The 20,714-nt window shown below is 42.7% G+C and overlaps 3 protein-coding genes across 6 annotated transcripts; 2 read left to right on the top strand and 1 right to left on the bottom strand.

Moving 5' to 3' along the window:
* Positions 1-2,965: 2,965 nt before the first annotated feature.
* Positions 2,966-4,267, bottom strand: LOC121550352 (nuclear protein 1). Its single transcript, XM_041862575.2, has 3 exons — positions 4,049-4,267; positions 3,641-3,778; positions 2,966-3,406 (listed from the first exon to the last, which is right to left on the bottom strand). Exons 1-2 carry the CDS (start codon positions 4,146-4,148, stop codon positions 3,651-3,653), a joined length of 228 nt encoding a protein of 75 aa, XP_041718509.2. The 5' UTR covers positions 4,149-4,267; the 3' UTR covers positions 2,966-3,406; positions 3,641-3,650.
* Positions 4,268-4,375: 108 nt separating this feature from the next.
* Positions 4,376-13,663, top strand: LOC121550350 (SAGA-associated factor 29). Of its 2 annotated transcripts, none has more exons than XM_045221325.1 (10): positions 4,376-4,871; positions 9,993-10,066; positions 10,458-10,533; positions 10,952-11,024; positions 11,258-11,322; positions 11,459-11,588; positions 11,814-11,960; positions 12,083-12,118; positions 12,279-12,441; positions 12,705-13,663. In XM_045221325.1, the coding sequence occupies exons 2-10, from the start codon at positions 10,001-10,003 to the stop codon at positions 12,819-12,821; spliced, it is 873 nt and encodes a 290-aa protein (XP_045077260.1). In that variant the 5' UTR covers positions 4,376-4,871; positions 9,993-10,000; the 3' UTR covers positions 12,822-13,663. The 2 variants fall into 2 exon arrangements, with proteins under 2 accessions (XP_045077260.1, XP_045077259.1); XM_045221324.1 differs by lacking the exon at positions 4,376-4,871 and adding an exon at positions 6,236-6,550.
* A 791-nt stretch (positions 13,664-14,454) lies between these two features.
* On the top strand, positions 14,455-20,096 carry LOC121550806 (NFATC2-interacting protein). 3 transcript variants are annotated; one of them, XM_045221651.1, is made up of 9 exons: positions 14,455-14,526; positions 15,163-15,276; positions 15,641-15,695; positions 15,837-15,954; positions 16,537-16,620; positions 16,833-17,085; positions 18,393-18,537; positions 19,320-19,435; positions 19,669-20,096. In XM_045221651.1, exons 1-9 carry the CDS (start codon positions 14,476-14,478, stop codon positions 19,828-19,830), a joined length of 1,098 nt encoding a protein of 365 aa, XP_045077586.1. In that variant the 5' UTR covers positions 14,455-14,475; the 3' UTR covers positions 19,831-20,096. The 3 variants fall into 3 exon arrangements, with proteins under 3 accessions (XP_045077586.1, XP_045077585.1, XP_045077587.1); XM_045221650.1 differs by lacking the exon at positions 14,455-14,526 and adding an exon at positions 14,558-14,830; XM_045221652.1 differs by lacking the exon at positions 14,455-14,526 and adding an exon at positions 14,824-14,847.
* The last annotated feature ends 618 nt before the right edge of the window (positions 20,097-20,714 follow it).

Below are 20,714 nucleotides of genomic sequence, written 5' to 3' on the forward strand. Positions count from 1 at the left end.
AAGTCCATGGAAAATAAGAGCACCTCCTCCCAACTGCCCACTGCACTGAGGCTAGGAAACACTGTCACCACCGATAAATCTACAATAATCGAGAATTTCAACAAGCATTTTGCTACGGCTGGCCATGCTTTCCACCTGGCTACCACTACCCCGGCCACCAGCTCTGCATCCTCCGCTGCAACTTGCCCATGCCCTCCCCGCTTCTCCTTCACACAAATTCAGACAGCTGATGTTCTGAAAGAGCTGAAAAATCTGGACCCCTACAAATCAGCTGGGCTAGACAATCTGGACCCTTTCTTTCTAAAATTAGCCGCCGAAATTGTCGCAACCCCTATTTCTAGCCTGTTCAACCTCTCTTTCGTAACGTCTGAGATCCCCAGAGATTGGAATGCTGCCGCGGTCATCCCCCTCTTCAAAGGGGGTGACACTCTAGATCCAAACTGTTACAGACCTATATCCATCCTGCCCTGCCTTTCGAAAGTATTTGAAAGCCAAGTTAACAATAGATCACCGACCATTTCGAATACCACCGTACCTTCTCCGCTATGCAATCCGGTTTCCGAGCTGGTCATGGGTGCACCCCAGCCACGCTCAAGGTCCTAAACTATATTATAACCGCGATCGATATAAGACAGAACTGCGCAGCCATCTTCATTGACCTGGCCAAGGCTTTCGACTCTGTCAACCACCGCATTCTTATTGGCAGACTAAATAGCCTTGGTTTCTCTAATGACTGCCTCGCCTGGTTCAGATCTACTTCTCAGATAGAGTTCAATGTGTCAAATCGGAGGTCCTGTTGTCTGGACCTCTGGCCGTCTCTATGAGGGTGCCACAGGGTTCAATTCTCGGGCCGACTCTATTCTCTGTGTATATCAATGATGTTGCTCTTGCTGCTGGTGAAGCTTGGATCCACCTCTATGCGGACGACACCATTTTGTATACATCTGGCCCTTCATTGGACACTGTGTTAACAAACCTCCAAACGAGCTTCAACGCCATACAACACTCCTTCCGTAGCCTCCAACTGCTCTTAAACACTAGTAAAACTAAATGCATGCTCTTCAACCGAACGCTGCTTGCACCCGCCCACCCGACTAGAATCACTACTCTCGGCGGGTCTGACCTAGAGTATGTGGACAACTACAAATACCTAGGTGTCTGGTTAGACTGTAACACTCCTTCCAGACTCACATTAAGCATATCCAATCAAAAGTTAGATCTAGAATCGGCTTCCTATTTCGCAACAAAGCTTCCTTCACTCATTCTGCCAAACCTGCCCTCGTAAAACTGACTATCCTACCGATCCTTGACTTCGGCGATGTAATTTACAAAATAGCCTCCAACACTGTACTCAGCAAATTGGATGTAGTCTATCACAGTGCCATCCGTTTTGTCACCAAAGCCCCATATACTACCCACCATTGTGACCTGTACGCTCTTGTTGGCTGGCCCTCACTACATATTTGTCGCAAACCCACTGGCTCCAGGTCATCTATAAATCACTGCTAGGCAAATCCCCGTCTAACCTTAGCTCACTGGTCACCATAGCAACACTCACCTGTAGTCTGCACTCCAGCAGGTATATCTCACTGGTCATCCCCAAAGCCAACACCTCCTTTGGCCGCCATTCCTTCCAGTTCTCTGCTGCCAATGACTGGAATGAACTGCAAAAATCTCTGAAGCTGGAGACTCTTATCTCCCTCACTAACTTTAAGTGTCAGTTGTCAGAGCAGCTTACCGATCACTGCACCTGCACACAGCCATTCTGAAATTAGCCCACCCAACTACCTCATCCCCATAGTTATTTATTTTGCTAATTTGCACCCCAGTATCTCTATTTGCACATCATCTTTTGCACATCTATCATTCCAGTGTTAATACGAAATTGTAACTATTTTGCACTATGGCCTATTTATTGCCTTACCTCCATAACTTACTACATTCGCACACACTGTATATATATTTTATTTGTATTTTTGACTTTGTTTTGTTTACCCCATATGTAACTCTGTGTTGTTGTTTTTAATCGCACAGCTTTGCTTTATCTTGGCCAGGTCGCAGTTGTAAATGAGAACTTGTTCTCAACTGGCTTACCTGGTTAAATAAAGGTTAAATAAAAAAATAAATAGATAATAAACAGCGAGTAGCAGCAGTGTAAAAACAGAGGGGGGGGTCAATGCAAATAGTCTGGTTGGCCATTTGATTAATTGTTCAGCAATCTTATGGCTTGGGGGTAGAAGCTGTTAAGGAGCCTAGACTTAACGTAACAAAATGTGGAAAAAGTCAAGGGGTCTGAATACTTTCCGAATGCACTGTAAATCAGTGATTGAGTACCAGTGGAGGCTCCTCAGAGAGGACCATTCTCCTCAGTGAATTTAATCAAAATGGTAAAACATTAAAAAAAGTTATCCTTTTTAGACAAAACTATACTAAATATATTCACCTCACCAAATAATTGATTCAAACACACTGTTTTGCAATAAAGGTCTACAGTAATCCCTTAATTCTTTGGCACAAATGTATTTTCTAAACTAGAGCATTCCTAAAGAGAGGACTGTAACTCAACTCAATCTGTTACTGCCACCTATTGGCTTGTTTGAAGATTGTAGACCCTGACACATTCCACCAAGACAAATTCATAATTAAAGATGTCCTCCAGTGATGTTGGAAAAGTAATATCCTAAGTGTAAAGTACACACACCAAAAGGTAAAAATAGGTTTAAGCCAAATAGTGTTTAGACAACTGCAAACGTCAAGGAATAGGGCATTCAAGGAGTTGGTTGGACGGGAAGTTGTGATGTCAGCCTCCCCCTTGCTTGAGGAACACTAGAGGAAAGACTCCACCCCTTGTGCCATGCCATGACTTACCCGGACCACCTATTGAGATGTGCCTTTTGTTAAGTAAATCAGGTGTTAAATGAGGTGTAAAGGAGACTGGAGTGCCACTTTGAAACAAGACTTGTAATACATTTTATGAAAGCATTTATTTTCAATACACTTTGTAAAATAAATCAATTTTAAAGAACCTCTTTGGTTTATAAAAACAAAACCACATTGATACTGAAACATGATGCAGCCTGCCACCACCCCCATTACTCCCAACTTGTGTGGGAAGGTTACCCAGAAGACTGCTTGCACAGGTGGTCTACATCATCTTCAGTGGAGGTCTACCCATGACTGAGGTGAACAACCAATATGGGGGCCACTCCCACCGACCGTACCATCAGCTCTATGAAGGAGAGGACTAACATCCCCTTCGCTGAAGCTACAGTCAAACTCATTGGCAGCATGTAATCCGTCGTCATATTCACCCCCCTCTACATTGGCGTTCACCGTCTGTCTGCCCATCTTGTTCTGTCGCCAAGGCGGCCATGGTCGGTTGCCAGGGTTAGCTGTCCGATTTGCCCTGAAAGGAAAGACAAATGCACTTTGGTTACGGTTCTGCCTACTTGACCGTTTGCTACGTGGGAGCACTTGAGGGTGGTAGGAACCTAGTACCAAGATAGGAACAAAACAATGCCTTTAAATAGTATTTAGTAGGCCAAAAAGGCTAACTTTAGATTTTGTCCCACACCTGAGCCCCAGATGTCAGAATCCATGTTTAAATTGTGAAGTGCATACAAAGATGGGGGGACCTTACCTCAATTTACTCACGCCTTGGCTTTCTTTTCAGTGTTCTGTAGTTTCTCTACGAGTTTGCGCTCGTGGCCTCCGGGGTTGGGTCGGTTGGTGTTGTCGCTGGCTTCCTTCTTTGTCCTCCCCTTGCGGCTAGCGCCACCTGGAAACAGTGCGAGTTCACAGTTCAGATTGTGAGACTTGAAAAACAAAAAACACACCCACTTGCCCCCAATGCAACATTGTAGAAGTCAACATGTGCCACTTGCGACATGTTGAGGAGTTTGGAAACTTCAGCATTCTTCATAGAACAAACGCCGCCGAACCATTGAAATTGAATGATTCTTCGATTTTTTTTGCGGCGACCATTATTTGCTGCTCATAACTTGATAATTCATTGCACAAACAAGCATAAAAAAATACTGATTCTTACTTGTGTATTTTTCTGAAATGTTGTAGTATTCATATTCGTCGTAGTGTTGTTCTTCAAAGTGGGTTGGCTCAACATTCTTCACGTCTACGAAATTTGACATAGCGACGCTTCTATTGAACAAATTAAAACTAACTTTTCGCTGGACAGCAACAAAAACAACGTTAGAAAGCAGTTATTTTCCCACGGATGTCTTTCTTTCGACTCTCGAAATGAGTGGTTTTCTGCGCTTGCCCATGTGATTTATGAAGCATGGTCGCTCCTCCCTTTCTCCACGTCTCCCTGTTTTGTTATGAGTCCTCCCAGTTTTGTTATGAGTCCTTGGCCCTTGCCTGAGTCAGTGAAAGTTGCATCAGTTTTTGGTAAATATTTGACGCCAACTAACTTCCAATAAAATGTAACTGTAGTTTAAGGTCACTCATGTTTGTTCGTTTAAATCAGGTGCCCTTTATTTATTTAATTTGCTCTTAATCTCGTGGTACATGTTTTCCTTCTTTCTCTATTAGTAGCCTGTTTGTATTTGTGTAATCTATTCCATTGCAAAATTATGCTTTATGCTTTCTTTCTATTGGTCATCTTTCAATAGTCATTTATTTTACATGGGCAATTCATTTCTTAATTCTAAATGCACCTAGTTTCTTTCACCTACATGGTTTCTCTGCCCTATCAACCCCTCCCTCCTAGGAGACAAAGATTAGATTGGTTCAAAGCTCACACTTCTCATGTTTTCTAACAGCCACATGGTCCCTGACCCATTTTGATGCCCCCCTTTTCTTTGTATGACCTCCATTTGTCTGTCAGGGCCCCATCCAAAGGGTCCTTGAAGGTGAGATGTGTGAATGTGAGCATGTTGAACCAACTTTTGGTGACAATGCAAAGTTGACAGACAGATTCTGGTTATTCAGTAGGCATTGAACCCATTTTGATCGCAGTTCTATAGCGCCCATGAAATCCTATTGTGTGTGTGTTCTGACGTGTGCATGTAAGTAGAGAGGAAATTAAATGTGTGTGGTACTGTATAGCAAATACATGTAGGCTTACATAAAGGAATATATATATATATATATATATATATATATATATATATATATATCCTAGATAGAATGATTCAGACTGTAGTCATGACAAAGAAACATATGACTGTCTGTATCTGTGAGAATGATGAGGAAGGGCTCTTTACTCACATAAATCTACTCATCATGTTCAGAGGCTGTCGTATAAATTACAGGCCTTGAACCAGGAGCTATGAGTAAAACTTCTCAAAGTAGCCTTTTCTCCTAAAGCCTGGCTTGGATATTCCACAAAGCAGTCCTTTTGGATATTACCTAATTGTTTTTGAGCAAGGGAGGTTTGACGCAGGCGTACTGAAGCAGGGAGAGAGTTCTTGGCATATTTTACTTCCCTCGCTGCCTCCATAAACAGTACTGTACTGCCAATAAACTGGAGTCAGAGCTGAGAGGCGTGGGGCTTCACTCTCTCTTTGTCCCAGTCTCTCTTCTTTATTTATCTCTCTTTCACTCCCACTATTCATATTTCTTACATTTGTGCTTGTTTCCTTTAAACGGCTATCTCTCAGTTGTCTAACATTCCTGTTTTTTCTTTCACTGTTTTTCCTCCTTCTCCCCTTACTCTATCTGTGACTCCTCCTTCCACGCTTTCTTGGCCTCAGTCATGTGGGCGCTCTGTTCAATAAATATTTGCTGAAATACGAGCTTACCCATATGAGCTGTGACTAAGCCTGCTCTCAACAAACACACTAAACACACAAAGACTCACACACACAATTATAAACAGCACAGAGCACCCCAGACAGTTTTGACGCATGGCAGATAAGCCAACACTTATCTGTGTCTGTCTTTGGTCTGTTTTACGACCCCCCTCTCCACACACACCTAATTAATATTAAATAGATACAGTATATTGCTTTACATTAGGGCACTGTCTACCTAGATTTACATTCATATTAGTTCTCTATTGAGTTTTGTTCTTAGTGATTGTTTTGCTGTTTATGTAGTTGTTTTCTTCACCATAGTGTTTACAGCTGGTGCTTGTTTCGAGTGGCCAAACCTCCCTCACGTTCTCTTTTGCCCCTCGCAGAATTCTGCTGAAGGAACATTTTGCACAAGCTTTAGAGAAAGGACAGAACATTACAGTCTGATTGAATGTGTTTACAAGAAATGCCCCCAAAAAACTGTATGTTTCAATATGTAAACATTGAGGAGAGATGTTTGGAAGATGGAATGTAAGTGGTGAAGTAAATTACATGGGCTGTAAACATTAGCTAAACGAATTCAAACAACAATTATATTTACTTGTGATTATTATTATTTTTACATTAGAACGCCCATATGGTAGAGAGGCCTTATTTCTATACAGTCTTTGGCCGAGATGCAATATTGAAAGACACGTAAAACAAACGTTTGGGGTAGTACTGTTTGTCCTCGCTGCCAGTCCGTAGTAGGCCTTGAAACGAATGAAAGCTAACAAGCTATCTAACTACCTAAGGTAGGTAAATAGTATGAATGTATAGTTCTAAACATTTTGCGACCACTTACCAAAATGTAACTTTACTCCACAAAATAAACTGCGTTTGGTGGTTGATAAAAGGAAAGATCACGTTTAAGTCATCATAGAAGCTAGCTAGCTATTTAGCCAGCGAAGCTAGCCAGCTAGATTTTCACAATTTATCTGCCTAGCTTCCTGCAATATTATATGTTTGTTCTGACCACGTTAGCTAACTCTTGCTGACAACTTGCCAGTACAAAGTAAATGTGCCATAAGTTGCGAACAATACAGCTACCTAGTTATGTAACCTTACTGTTCGCTAGCTAGATATGTTAGCCAGAAGATTCTGACCCTACCGTTAAGCTTGTTTACATTGAGCTGCACTGGGGTCAGAACGTAATCATGGTTAGATTAAAGGCCCATTGCAGTCAAAAACGTAATTTTCCTGAGTTTTATATATATATTCCCACATTATGTAGTTGGAATAATACTGTGAAAATGATGATCATGCCTTTAGTGTAAGAGCTCTTTGAAAAGACTGCCTGAAATTTCAGCCTATTTTGGTGGGATGGAGTTTTGGCCTGCATGGTGACAACACCAGGCGGTAAATTAGTTAATAGACCAATGGGCGGTATTAGATTGTGCTGAGCTGCGGGGCTCAGTGACGTGAATGGGCAAAAGCGGTGAGGGAGGAGCACCCTTCTCAAATTGAAAATAAATCTACGGAGCATGGTACAGTGAGGGAAAAAAGTATTTGATCCCCTGCTGATTTTGTAAGTTTGCCCACTGACAAAGAAATGATCAGTCTATAATTTTAATGGTATGTTTACTTGAACAGTGAGATACAGAATAACAACAACAAAATCCAGAAAAACGAATGTAATTTTTTTAATAAATTGATTTGCATTTTAATGAGGGAAATAAGTATTTGACCCCTCTGCAAAAAATGACTTAGTACTTGGTGGCAAAACCCTTGTTGGCAATCACAGAGGTCAGACATTTCTTGTAGTTGGCCACCAGGTTTGCACACATCTCAGGAGGGATTTTGTCCCACTCCTCTTTGCAGATCTTCTCCAAGTCATTAAGGTTTTGAGGCTGATGTTTGGCAACTCGAACCTTCAGCTCCCTCCACAGATTGTCTATGGGATTAAGGTCTGGAGACTGGCTAGGCCACTCCAGGACCTTAATGTGCTTCTTCTTGAGCCACTCCTTTGTTGCCCTGGCCGTGTGTTTTGGGTCATTGTCATGCTGGAATATCCATCCATGACCCATTTTCAATGCCCTGGCTGAGGGAAGGAGGTTCTCACCCAAGATTTGACGGTACATGGCCCCGTCCATCGTCCTTTTGATGCGGTGAAGTTGTCCTGTCCCCTTAGCAGAAAAAACACCCCAAAGCATAATGTTTCCACCTCCATGTTTGACGGTGGGGATGGTGTTCTTGGGGTCATAGGCAGCATTCCTCCTCCTCCAAACATGGCGAGTTGAGTTGATGCCAAAGAGCTCCATTTTGGTCTCATCTGACCACAACACTTTCACCCAGTTCTCCTCGGAATCATTCAGATGTTCATTGGCAAACTTCAGACGGGCATGTATATGTGTTTTCTTGAGCAGGGGGACCTTGCGGGCGCTGCAGGCTTTCAGTCCTTCATGGCGTAGTGTTACCAATTGTTTTCTTGGTGACTATGGTCCCAGCTGCCTTGAGATCATTGACAAGATCCTCCTGTGTAGTTCCGGGCTGACTCCTCACCGTTCTCATGATCATTGCAACTCCACGAGGTGAGATCTTGCATGGAGCCCCAGGCCGAGGGAGATTGACAAGTCTTTTGTGTTTCTTCATTTGCGAATAATGGCACCAACTGTTGTCACCTTCTCACCAAGCTGCTTGGCGATGGTCTTGTAGCCCATTCCAGCCTTGTGCAGGACTACAATCTTGTCCCTGACATCCTTGGAGAGCTCTTTGGTCTTGGCCATTGGTGGAGAGTTTGGAATCAGATTGATTGATTGCTTCTGTGGACAGGTGTCTTTTATACAGGTAACAAACTGAGATTAGGAGCCTCCCTTTAAGAGTGTGCTCCTAATCTCAGCTCGTTACCTGTATAAAAGACACCTGGGAGCCAGAAATCTTTCTGATTGAGAGGGGGTCAAATACTGATTTCCCTCATTAAAATGCAAATCAATTTATAACATTTTTGACATGCGTTTTTCTGGATTTTTTTGTTGTTATTCTGTCTCTCACTGTTCAAATAAACCTACCATTAAAATTATAGACTGATCATTTCTTTGTCTGTGGGCAAACGTACAAAATCAGCAGGGGATCAAATACTTTTTTCCTTCACTGTACATCATCCAGTAACATACAACATCTCTTTTCCACAAAATCTATGTTTGAATTTTCAAACTAGTTTTCATTGGAAAGGCAGATAACGCGTTTTTATCAAAAGCAATCACTTTTTAATGTGAAAACACAGAATCCTACTCATAACTCCACGTGCTTAAAATACGTCACTTTTGTTTTGAGCCAACTTTGCCGTGGGCTTTGAATGGGGCACATGGCTCACGCCCGGGAGGCAGCCCAGTTCCAAAACGAATGCAATCAACTTTCCCCCGTTGCAAAACACACCTATCCGGGCGCCCGGGCCAGATTAATCAAATCCCCTCAGTAAGAGAATGTGTTCCAAACCTCTGCCAATAACAGCTAGTTTTCCATTTTCCCCTCCCCACATAGACCACTCCCAGACAGTCCTAACAAAATTCTTGCTTGAGAAATTGCTCTTTGCTAAGAAGCTATTTTTGTTTCTTGTTGACCATTTTAATTGAAAACAGTCACAGTAAGGTACTTAATTGTTACCCAGAAGTTATTTGATATTGAGAGAAAAACGGCAGCATTGGACCTTACTGTGGATCGGAAAACCTACTTCAATGCAGAGATGGGATGTGACACTGTACTCTAAATTTTACCTATATCCAAACTGATACATCGAGAAGATTGAAATACTGCTAGTTTTCCGGAAAGCTGCCCTTTGTGTCCTCGTGCTAGCTAGCAGTAGCCACCGCCCCCATTTTGGAATGGCAGTGTCAGCCAATCAGCTCCTTTGTTGTCTAACGCAACATGCCATTTGATAATGGCTGCTGTGGCTACTGCTGGATAGCATGAGGACGAAAATGGCAGCTTTTCTGAAAAATAAGCAGTCGTTCAATCTTTCCAGTGTAACAGTTGGGATAATGGTACAGTTCAGAGTACAACACAATTTCTCATCCCCAGAGTGTTAATCTAAGCATGATGACGTTCCGACCCCAGTGCAACTCAGTGTAAACAAGTGTAACGGTAGGGTCGGAATCTGCTGGCTAGCTATCATGTGTGCAAGGCATGTCTATCATGTTGCTGCTTAACCTCAAGTGAAACTAATTTGATGAATGCATTTTGGACATCTCGTTACCACAGGCAACATCATGTCGGCGGACACTAAAATCGCAGAGCTTTTAACAGAGCTCCATCAACTCATTAAGCAGACGCAGGTAAGTCTCAACCAATGGTTGCTACGCCCAAGTGCTGTTGTCATCAGGAGCACTGACCAGTAACTCAGGGACCACAGTGGAGGACGGTCATTTGATGAATAAATAGCTACCTAGCTAGTGATATTCAAATGTGACTCCGATGGCTCATATTTTTACATCATGCCATCATAGGGATTGAAGTCACATTTGGGAGTAATGTAATACCTAGCAATACAGAATAGGAATGATATGCAGAGATCAAATTAAATCTCATTGCCAAAATATCAGTCACTGTAATACATTTAAATTGTGTGTGCACATTATATGTTATTCTTGCTGATATATTGCATTATTTTGCACCTATGCAACAACCACACATTGTAATATAAATCCCTTTCCTTCTCTTTTTCAGGAGGAGCGGTCGCGCAGTGAACACAACCTGCTCAACATCCAGAAAACACATGAGAGGATGCAGACTGAGAACAAGAGTGAGCCTCTACCTCGCCTCCCCACATTCCCCTTTGTCCATCAACACTGCAACACTATTTTATAACTCTTCATATCACTGTTACACACCGTTTCTGTTTATGTGTCATCTGGCTAAGCCTTTACCCCACACACACACACACGTTATGTTCTTCTATCCTTGTGGGGACCTAAAATTAATTTCCATTCAAAATCCTATTTTCCCTAACCCCTAAACCTAACCTTTACTCGTAACCCTAACCCCTAAAATTAAAATTGCCTTTGTCCTCATGGAGACGTGGGAAATGTCCCCACGAGGGAGAATTTTCCTTATTTTACTATCCTTGTGGGGACTTTTGGGGATTTTCGATCCCCACAAGGATAGACAAACCAACACACACACAGTGTAAAAGGTGTTATTCTTGTCCCCATCTCCCCCAGCCTCCCCTTATTACCGGACTAAGCTGAGGGGACTCTACACCACAGCCAAAGCAGACGCTGAGGCAGAGTGCAGGTCGGTAGCCTACACTGACATCCCTATGCCCCTTGAAGTGTCCACTGATCTAATATGATAGGGTTGGTGTAAGCCATTTAATGTAATGTTTCCTTTCATCTATCCAACTGTGGTAGTTCAGTGATTAGATGTGTTTTTGTCTTGCGTTCAGAAATCATCGCCACCATGTGGAGTAAGTAAGTACAGCTCCAGTCCAAAGTAATAAGTCGGGCACCACTCTTTCTCTCCTACAGTATTCTTCGTCATGCCCTCGACAAAATTGCAGAGATCAAATCCTTATTGGAGGAGAGGCGAATAGGTAAGAAGAGTATGGCTGTGACTGAATTCTCATAATAGCCTACATCCCATTTAGGAAGAAGAGGAGACGAGGAGAAGAAGCCACTGTATACTATTGAGATGCAGCCCATACCTCACTCTCTCCTCTTCTCTCTCAGCGGCTAAGATGGCAGGGGTCTACAGCGACAATGACCCCCCCAGGAAGACCATGCGGAGGGGGGTGCTGATGACGCTGCTCCAACAGTCAGCCATGACACTCCCGCTGTGGATCGGCAAGCCAGGAGACAGGTAGGGTCTGAGTCAGTCTCTCTCCTGAGTCCTGTTCAGTAGTGCACAACATAGCAAAACGTTTTGCAACAGGAAACTAAAATCTGTGTTCTTATTGTGTACAGTTTAAGTTCAGTACCTCCCCCACCTTTCTTCCACCTGCCCCTTTATTCTGTCCTCCATTACTATATTACTCCCCCCACTCCTAAAACCCTCCATCCTTCCCTGTATCCCCCTCTCCTCCAGTCCTCCTCCCCTGTGTGGGGCGATGCCAGCCAGCAGTGACTACGTGGCCAAGCAGGGGGACAAGGTGGCAGCGCGGGTCAAGGCCGTGGACGGGGACGAACAGTGGATCCTGGCCGAGGTGGTCAGCTACAGCCACTCCACCAACAAGTAACTATCAGCAAATCAGCTCCAGCCACTGTTAGCCAATCAAGTACAGCCATGTACCACTGTTAGCCAATCAGCTACAACACAGACTGTTTTGAGTTGTATTTTTCTGCTCTGTCCTTCAGGTACGAAGTGGATGACATTGATGAGGAAGGAAAAGAGTAAGTCAATGTCTTCATTTTCTACATTTCTCTTCCTACTATTTTGTCTTGTAGTAAATTATATTTTATGCCCTGAAAATCTCACCTCGGATATGATGACAATTATCTACTCTACTTCTTCTCCGCCATCTCCCATCCTCCTCCTCTTGTCCTCCTACAGGAGACACACCCTGAGCAGGAGGCGTATCATCCCCCTGCCCCAGTGGAAGGCCAACCCAGAGACGGACCCGGAGGCCCTGTTCAGTAAAGACCAGCTGGTGCTGGCCCTCTACCCCCAGACCACCTGCTTCTACAGAGCCCTCATCCACACACCCCCACACCGGGTGAGACACGGAAAGGGAGAGGAGGGGGGGACTGATTGATGTCATTTGAATACATTTTATTTGATGACAAAACTACATGAAGCTGGTTCAGTTGGAGAAAATTTTACTGTACGCCAATCCCTGCATCCAGGAAGGCCCCTCGCTTGGCAGCTTCCCCTCCAGTAATCCTAACCTTAACCATTAGTGGGGAAAATGCTAAACTGACCCCTAATTAGTGAACCCTGTTCTCCCCACTAACCACCATGTTCTCTCTGCTCTCTCAGCCCCAGGACGACTACTCAGTGCTGTTTGAGGACACGTCGTACGCAGACGGCTACTCCCCGCCCCTCAACGTGGCTCAGAGATACGTGGTGGCCTGCAAAGAGAACAAAAAGAAGTAAATAAGAGACTGATGAAAGTCAAGAGAATACAAGGGGACTGTGACTGAAGATACTGTATTTTGTCAGACTTGACAAATACACTGTGTAGACAAGTGTTCCTAGACAAGTGTTTCCACCCACCCCCCTTCCCAGAATAACACTGGATTCCATACCCTAGTCACACGTATGGACACACTGAGGTCGGGTTTGGGAAGCTATCTGTGAGGCTCAGTCAATCTAGGGAGTTGTATTGATATCCAACAGTGTGTTATTATGGCTCATCTGTTTGATAATTGTGAGACGTGCAAGATGTTCTGTGCTCTGTTCTGTCTGTATTGGCCTGGTGGTGACATGACTATGCTTCTTGTGGAACGGGCTATGATGCATGTGTGTTATATATTTTTTAACATGTTAACAAAAACAAATGTTTTTCATTGATATGTCGACTATGGACACTGACTGAGTAAGAATAAACCGTTTTATTTATATATATATATATATATATATATATATATAATTTGGCCTCTATTTGGGTACACATGAAAAGTGGTTTTAACATTTAGTTGAAATTGTGAGTGGCTGGGAATCTTACACAAATCTTGTACAACCTTATTGTTAGAATATAGAGTAGACTGTTCAATCTCTTTAAAGAAATCAATACTTTTTCATAAATTATTGAAGATGACATATAGTAGTGTTTTTCCTTTGCCCCTGAAAGCAAACACATACGTTGGAGTAATAATATGCAGTGGTGTAAAGTACTTAAGTATAAATACCTTAAAGCAGGGTCGCAACTTTGGTTTTAGAAGTGGGGGTGACATTTTTTTAAAGTACTACTTAAGTAGTTTTTGGGGGTATCTGTACTTTGCTATTTATATTTTTGACAACTTTTACTTTTACTTCACTAGATTCCTAAAGAAAATGTACTTCTTACTCCATACATTTCCCCTGACACCCAAAAGTACTCTTCACATTTTGAATGCTTAGCAGGACAGAAATGGACCAATTCACACACTAATCAAGAGAACATCCCTGGTCATCTCTACTGCCTCTGATCTGGTGACTCACTAAACACAAATGCTTTGTTTCTGAATGATGTCAGAGTGTTGAGTGTGCCCCTGGCTATCTGTAAATAAATAAAAACACAAACAATTGTGCCATCTGATTTGCTTAATATAAGGAATTTGAAATTACTTTTACTTTTGATACTTAAGTACATTTTTGCAATTACATTTACTTTTGATACTTAAGTATATTTAAAACCAAATACTTTTAGACATTTACTCAAGCAGTATGTTACTTGGTGACTTTTACTTGAGTCATTTCCTATTAAGGTATCTTTACTTTTACTCAAGTATGACAATTGGGTACTTTTTCCACTACTGATAACATGTTCAACTACCTAAGACATTGCCTCGAATCTAGGTTGTGCCTTTAAATTTCGAGAAAATTAACAACTAAGGAATAACTTTTCACTTCTCTTACGGACTTCTCAAACCCCAAACCCCGGCATGGTCTGCTTGGTCTGCTTCGTAATCGTTCCTGGAAATCTTGCCATGTTGCGCCTCTGGGTTTACAAACTCTGTGACAGTACAGACCGCGTCCCACGACCACGTCTTCTTCTCAGAGATGATTGGTCCAGAATGAGGTCACAACCTCCCCCCAGCAAACACTGATGCGATTGGTTGAAATCATCACATTAGAGGGAAACAAGATGGCTGAAGTGGTACGTTTTTTCCGGGACGTCCAAAAGAAAAGTTTTCACCGATAAACTAGCATATTATCGTTTAGTGTAGAAAGCAATCTAGCACAAAAGCATGCAAACGAGTCTTTCAACTCAAGTAGCCAGCCAGCTAGTTAAAACAATAGCTCGATCTGTGCTAGTATAAGCTAGCTAGCTACGTTTACTGGTGCTGCTAGTGTCAATGTTTATTTTCATTATTAGCGTGCATAATATGAGTTCTAACCAAGCCAGCCATCCCCAACCGGCTGTGATAGATCCGATCAAACTAGACCTGCTGAGTGAGATGGTTGGTGTATGGCAGGGGTATTCAAATCTTACTTTACGACGTCCGGACTACTGCTGATTTTCTGTTCTACCTAATAATTAATTGCACCCATATCAGTCGCTGATTAGAGGGGAAGAATGGAAAAAAGCAAGAGAACTGACTTCGAGGTCCATATTTTAATTTGAGGGGTGTATAGTGTCATCGATGACAGTTTGCTAGCTAACTAGCTTGTCAAATGTTTACACGTTTGTCCAACTTACAGTAACGTTAATTCAGTATGTAAAGCATCGATCAAAGCTTACTGCGCGTGTGTGTGTGTGTGTGTGTGTGTGTGTGTGATCTCCCCCCCCCAGATTTCTGACAGTGACAGCGACCTTGAGTCGACCGCCCTCGTCAAGCCTCAACCCAAACGGCGTCGTATTATCGACCCCTCGTCTGTTACCACCGTGCCTATCTACTCTAACAAGGTGTGGCCCATATATCCTATTAAATTACTTATATTCCTGTTTCTATTTAATTATTCTAATTTTATGGTGTGAAGTTCTTTACTACTCTGCTACTGGCATAGTTAATTCTATTTGCTTTATTTATTTATTTTATTGACTTGCATAGTCTATTTGTCTGTGATTCTCAGTATCACTGTGGGGCCGGAGTATATCAAAGTAGATTGATCCATCCACACAAATATTTGGATCTGTACATCAACTGCTGCAGATGAACAATTGCAGAACTCTCACACAGCTTTTTTGCCTTGCCAAAGCATTGGGGCTGGGCTATTGGTCAAATCTATTTCATTACCGAATACTTGTAATTTTGTATTCATGTTTGCAGGTGAACAGCAGCTTACAGCTGAATCCAACTGTCTTCGCCTGCGATGTTAATGCAGGTATGAACTACAGACAGACACACACACACACTGACAGACACACACCCACTGACTGACTGACAGAGGTCTGGTCTGCTACTAGTTAATTCCAGTTCAATTCCTGTCTGTTGAACTGAACATGGAATTAAATTTCTTACCTAGGTGACAAGGCACAGGAGCTCAGTTTGTGGGCCAAGTCTCCACCCTCAAAGAAAAAGAAGCCAATCAGCATTTCCTTGAATGACTCGGAGGAAGAGTCTGAGTCAGAGGACAAAGATCCGTGAGTTACTTGCTGCTAAAGTGTCTGATTCATTAGAAAGTTATAATTATGGTGTACTCTGTTCTGCTTATGTAGCATGTTTTTGTACTACCCCAGGCAACCAGAAGGTGGCAGTAGTGTATTTAATTTGTACTGATGTACAATATTTCAACTATGGTTTTAAAGCTGCAGTATTTAACCTTATGGGGGACCTGACCGAATTCACATAGAAATGTTTGTTATAGAGCTGCCATTTTCATGGGAAGCAAGTCTAAGAAGCGTTAAATCTGTTCTATGTGCGCAATTTCTATGCTCCCCATTCTTAAGTTTTGTTTTTTGTGTCTTTTACTTTCGGTTTTGTACACCAGCTTCAAACCGCTAAAAATAAAATATTTTTGGTTATGAAAAATATATTTCACAGCGGTTTCGATTGTACAAGGATTCTCTACACTATACTTACTTATTTTGTCACATAAACTGAAATTAGGCAAACTATTTAGAATTTTAGCAACCAGGAAATGGTGGAGCGATTCTGCATAGTGCATCTTTAACAAATTCTTAGTGTAGTAACCTATTTTTCCCCCTAAAATCTCTCTCTCTCAGGGTAGACATCCGCTCCCCCTCTCCACCCCCACCTCCAGGCAGCCCTTTTGTCAAAGTATCCAATCGGGCCAATCGAAAGATTCTGTGAGTTGACATTTTGTCTATGTCCGAGACAGAAATGCAATGCCCTTTCAGTAATGCAATTATAATATCATCACCACTCACTTTATCGGTCTCTCTCTCTCTCTCTCTCTCTCTGTCTCTTTCTCCCTACGCCTGTCCCTGGTGGTGCTCTCTCCCTCTCTCTCTCTCTCTCTCTCTCTCTCTCTCTCTCTCTCTCTCTCTCTCTCTCTCAGAGAGATCAACAGAAAGCTTAAGGCTGTGGGCTCTCTCCTCTCTCCCGAGGCCAAGGGGCGGTCCGGACGCCGCGGCTCCCCCTCCCCTCCTTTCACCGAGTACGACGATGATGATATCATCCTCATGTCCCCAAACTCCCGGCCCAGGAGCCAGCCCCTCGCCCCCTCCCGAGACCATATCCCCCTGACATCCAGAGAGATTGCCCTCAAGTTCCGCAGCCGGACAGACCTCTACAAGATCCCTGTGCTAACCGTAAGAATCAAGAATAGCACCACTTCCTGTTATGTCATAGTAATGCTGAAGTGAGTGTGTCGTGACTCGGGTTAAAGGTGTAGGTTGCCATTAACTGGTGGTCCAGGGTCGGTTTTGTACATTAACTTCTAGGGGCCAGTTTCCCAGATTCAGAGTATATGTATTCCTGGACTAAAAATCACCTTTAACAGAGACTTAGGCTAGAGGATCAAAGAGGGCTTTTGTGTTCAATTCAGGCTGAATGTATGCTGAACAAAAATATAAATGCAACATGTAGAGTGTTAGTCCCATGTTTCATTAGCTGAAATAAAAGATCCCCAAATTTTTTTTTATACGCACAAAATTTCTCTACAATTTTGTGCACAAATTTGTTTACATCCCTGTTAGTGAACTTTTCTCCATTGCCAAGATAATCCATCCGCCTGACAGGTGTGGCATATCAAGAAGCTGATTAAACAGAATGATCATTACACAGGTGGACCTTGTGCTGGGGGCAATAAAATGCCACTCTAAAATGTGCAGTTTTGTCACCACACAATGCCACAGATGTCTCAAGTTTTGAGGGAGTGTGCAATTGGCATGCTGACTGCAGGAATGTCCACCAGAGCTGTTGCCAGATAATGTAATGTTAATTTCTCTACCATAAGCCGCTTCCAACTTTCTCTACCATAAGGACCTCCACATCCGGCTTCTTCACCTGTGGGATCGTCTGAGACCAGCCACCCGGACAGCTGATGAAACTGAGGAGTATTTCTGTCTGTAATAAAGCCCTTTTGTGGGGAAACACTCATTCTGATTGACTGGGCCTGGCTCCCCAGTGGCTGGGCCTATGCCCTCCCAGGCCCACCCATGGCTGCACCCCTGCCCAGTTGGGAAATCCATAGATTAGGGCTTTATTTATTTATTTCAATTGACTGTTGTCCTTAAATAAACTGTAACTCTGTAAAATTGTTGAAATTGTTGCATGTTGCGTTTATATTTTTGTTCAGTATAGTTATGAAATTATATTAGGAAAACTGTTACCTTGGCAACAGAGTGTAATTTTTACTGCAGACTTCTGAGTGTGCCAGAGCTGAGATCAGTTGATGATGAGTGTGACCGCTTTAGAACCTGGGTAGTCTGTGCGCCACAAGACTCTTAAAGCCTACTAAGCATTTTGCATTATTAACTCAGGGAGCTAACACAAGTCTTCTGGTGTCAGGCAAGGTTACTCATCATCATGTTAGCTTAGCTCAGTGAGCCACCTCTGCTACACAAGTAAACTGGAGGTTTCTTCTAGTTCCTAACTTGAAGCTCTTCATTCCCAGACTGTGCCCCTGAGCAAAGCGGTGGAGCAGCTGTCAGTCAAGCTCAAGGTACCGCCCTCCCGCATCCTGTTACTGAGGAGAGACATAGAGCTTCCTGTCCACTCCACAGCCAACGAGCTGGGCCTGGGCATCGCTGACATCATAGGTGAGATAACTCATAGTGGCATACATTAGTGGGATGCACACCTGGATGTCTCACACAGTCATTACATTTGACATTTTAGTCATTTAGCAGACACTCTTATCCAGAGCGACTTACAGTTAGTGAGTGCATACATTTTCATACTGGCCCCCAGTGGGAATCGAACCCACAACCCTGGCGTTGCAAGCGCCATGCTCTACCAACTGAGCTACACAATGGGGAAAGTGTCGCACCTCAACTTCTAATGCAGTGGTACTCAACTGGTTTTGCCTCGGGACCCAAATTGAACCAGGTTGTCTCAGTCACGACCCAATTATTAGCATCGCGAAAAATTATCACCAAAATACAATGTGGAAAACTATTTTTTATGCGATATTGAAAGTAAATGTAGCAATTATATGATAAGGGAACAACATTCCCACCTGTTTCATTGTCAATAATAAAATCTTGCCCATATTCTTGATGAAGAATGTTAATAAACTCTGGTTTGAGACAAAAAAATCTACCAAAATAGCGCTGCTAATAGCTCTATATTGAAAATACTGTGATTGAAGATTTTTTTCTTCAGAGATTACATTATTAAAAAATGTACGTTCATTATAATTTCTACACACTTTCTACCTGATTTAAGTCGTTTAAGTTTAGACTGGAGTATATATATTTTTCACCCACCAGTTGAGAATCGCTGTTCTAATGCATTGTTTCATAATTTAAGGCAGCAATTCCACTTTCATTGTTTGATCACGAACCCTCTTTTCTGTTAACCCTACCCTCCCTTCTGTCAGACTGCGTCGTCATAGCAGCGGATGATAAACACGAGCCCGAGCAAAGTGGTGACATGCTCACTGTGCGACTGCAGGCCAAGGAGAAAGGCTCAGCACAGGAATATTCCCTACACAAAGTGAGCATTACCCAACGTTTCTCACAACTAAGAAGCTTGATTTGGGGTTGAGCACAAATGTGTAAGGATAAGGTTCAAGGGCAGAGGAAATGAAGCTGTTTGGAGTACAGCCTTAGTCTTAAACTCACCTTTTCTTCTCAACTATTCATAAAGAATATAATATTCCCCTTCTCTCTCATCTATCTCATTCTTCTCTTGCTCCCTCCCTCTCTCTCCCTCTCTCTCTTCCTCAGGATGCCCCCCTGGGCTCCATCCTCTCCCAGTATGTGTCCAGTATGTCCGTAGATGCCAGACGCAAGGTGCGCTTCCAGTTTGACGGGTCAAAGGTCGTCCACAGCCAGACGCCCTCCCAGTTGGACATGGAGGACGGTGATGTCATCGAGGTGTGGGTGTGAACACCTGTGGTATTTTCATAGAGCAGTGGTCCTCAAACGTCTCCTCTGTGATCCCCAGACTTTCACAATTTTGTTGTAGCCCTGAACGAACTCACCTGATTCACCTAGTCAAGGACTTGATGATTAGTTGACCATTTTAATCAGGTGTGCTAGCTGTGGAATAGGTTCTTCAATAATGCCACCGTCAATTTATGATTATTTATGTGTTTATTTACAAGATGTGTTTTGAACCGATTTTGAAATAAAAATGTCTCTGTTCAACTGAATGCACTGTTGATGTTGTATCTGAATTGTTTTTAAATGGACCTGTAACTGGTGTGGTGAGAACTCGATCCTTTGGTATATGACGATACGAGCGCTTATTTCAAAGAGGGCTCCGTAATTACGCCCCAGTGGGCAGAGCTAGGCATGTTGCACTGGGACACGTTTTAATATGGTGAAAAACCTCTCATTTTACAACGGCTCCGCCAGAGGGGGGCACCGTGTACTAGGTAGCCTACCTAAATTATTGGGATTATCTGGTTACCACCAATGTTCGGAATACATTGAGTTCGTTGTTGAAACAGACCATTTGGACGCCTTTTCACACGGATATTTATTTGTCAAAGGTCCGCGCTGGGTCTGTGTAAACTATGCGATTCTATTGGAGACAGGTTTATAGCAGTGAATGTCATCTATTAATTTACTGTTATAGTATTTCTAAGTAGCAGCCATACAACAGCAAGGGAAACTAATTGTTCTCACTTTATGATAGAACATTCAGATTTGTCTGCCTGACTGTGGCGCTCTTTACCTGAATTGTTAGGATTGTATTGTGATCACAACAAAACTACTTATTTTGCTCAAATAGAGATTTAAATAAATGGTGTTTCTTTAAAAAGATG

The sequence above is a fragment of the Coregonus clupeaformis genome, chromosome 7, assembly GCF_020615455.1.
Source record: "Coregonus clupeaformis isolate EN_2021a chromosome 7, ASM2061545v1, whole genome shotgun sequence".
NCBI classification, from domain to species: domain Eukaryota; kingdom Metazoa; phylum Chordata; class Actinopteri; order Salmoniformes; family Salmonidae; genus Coregonus; species Coregonus clupeaformis.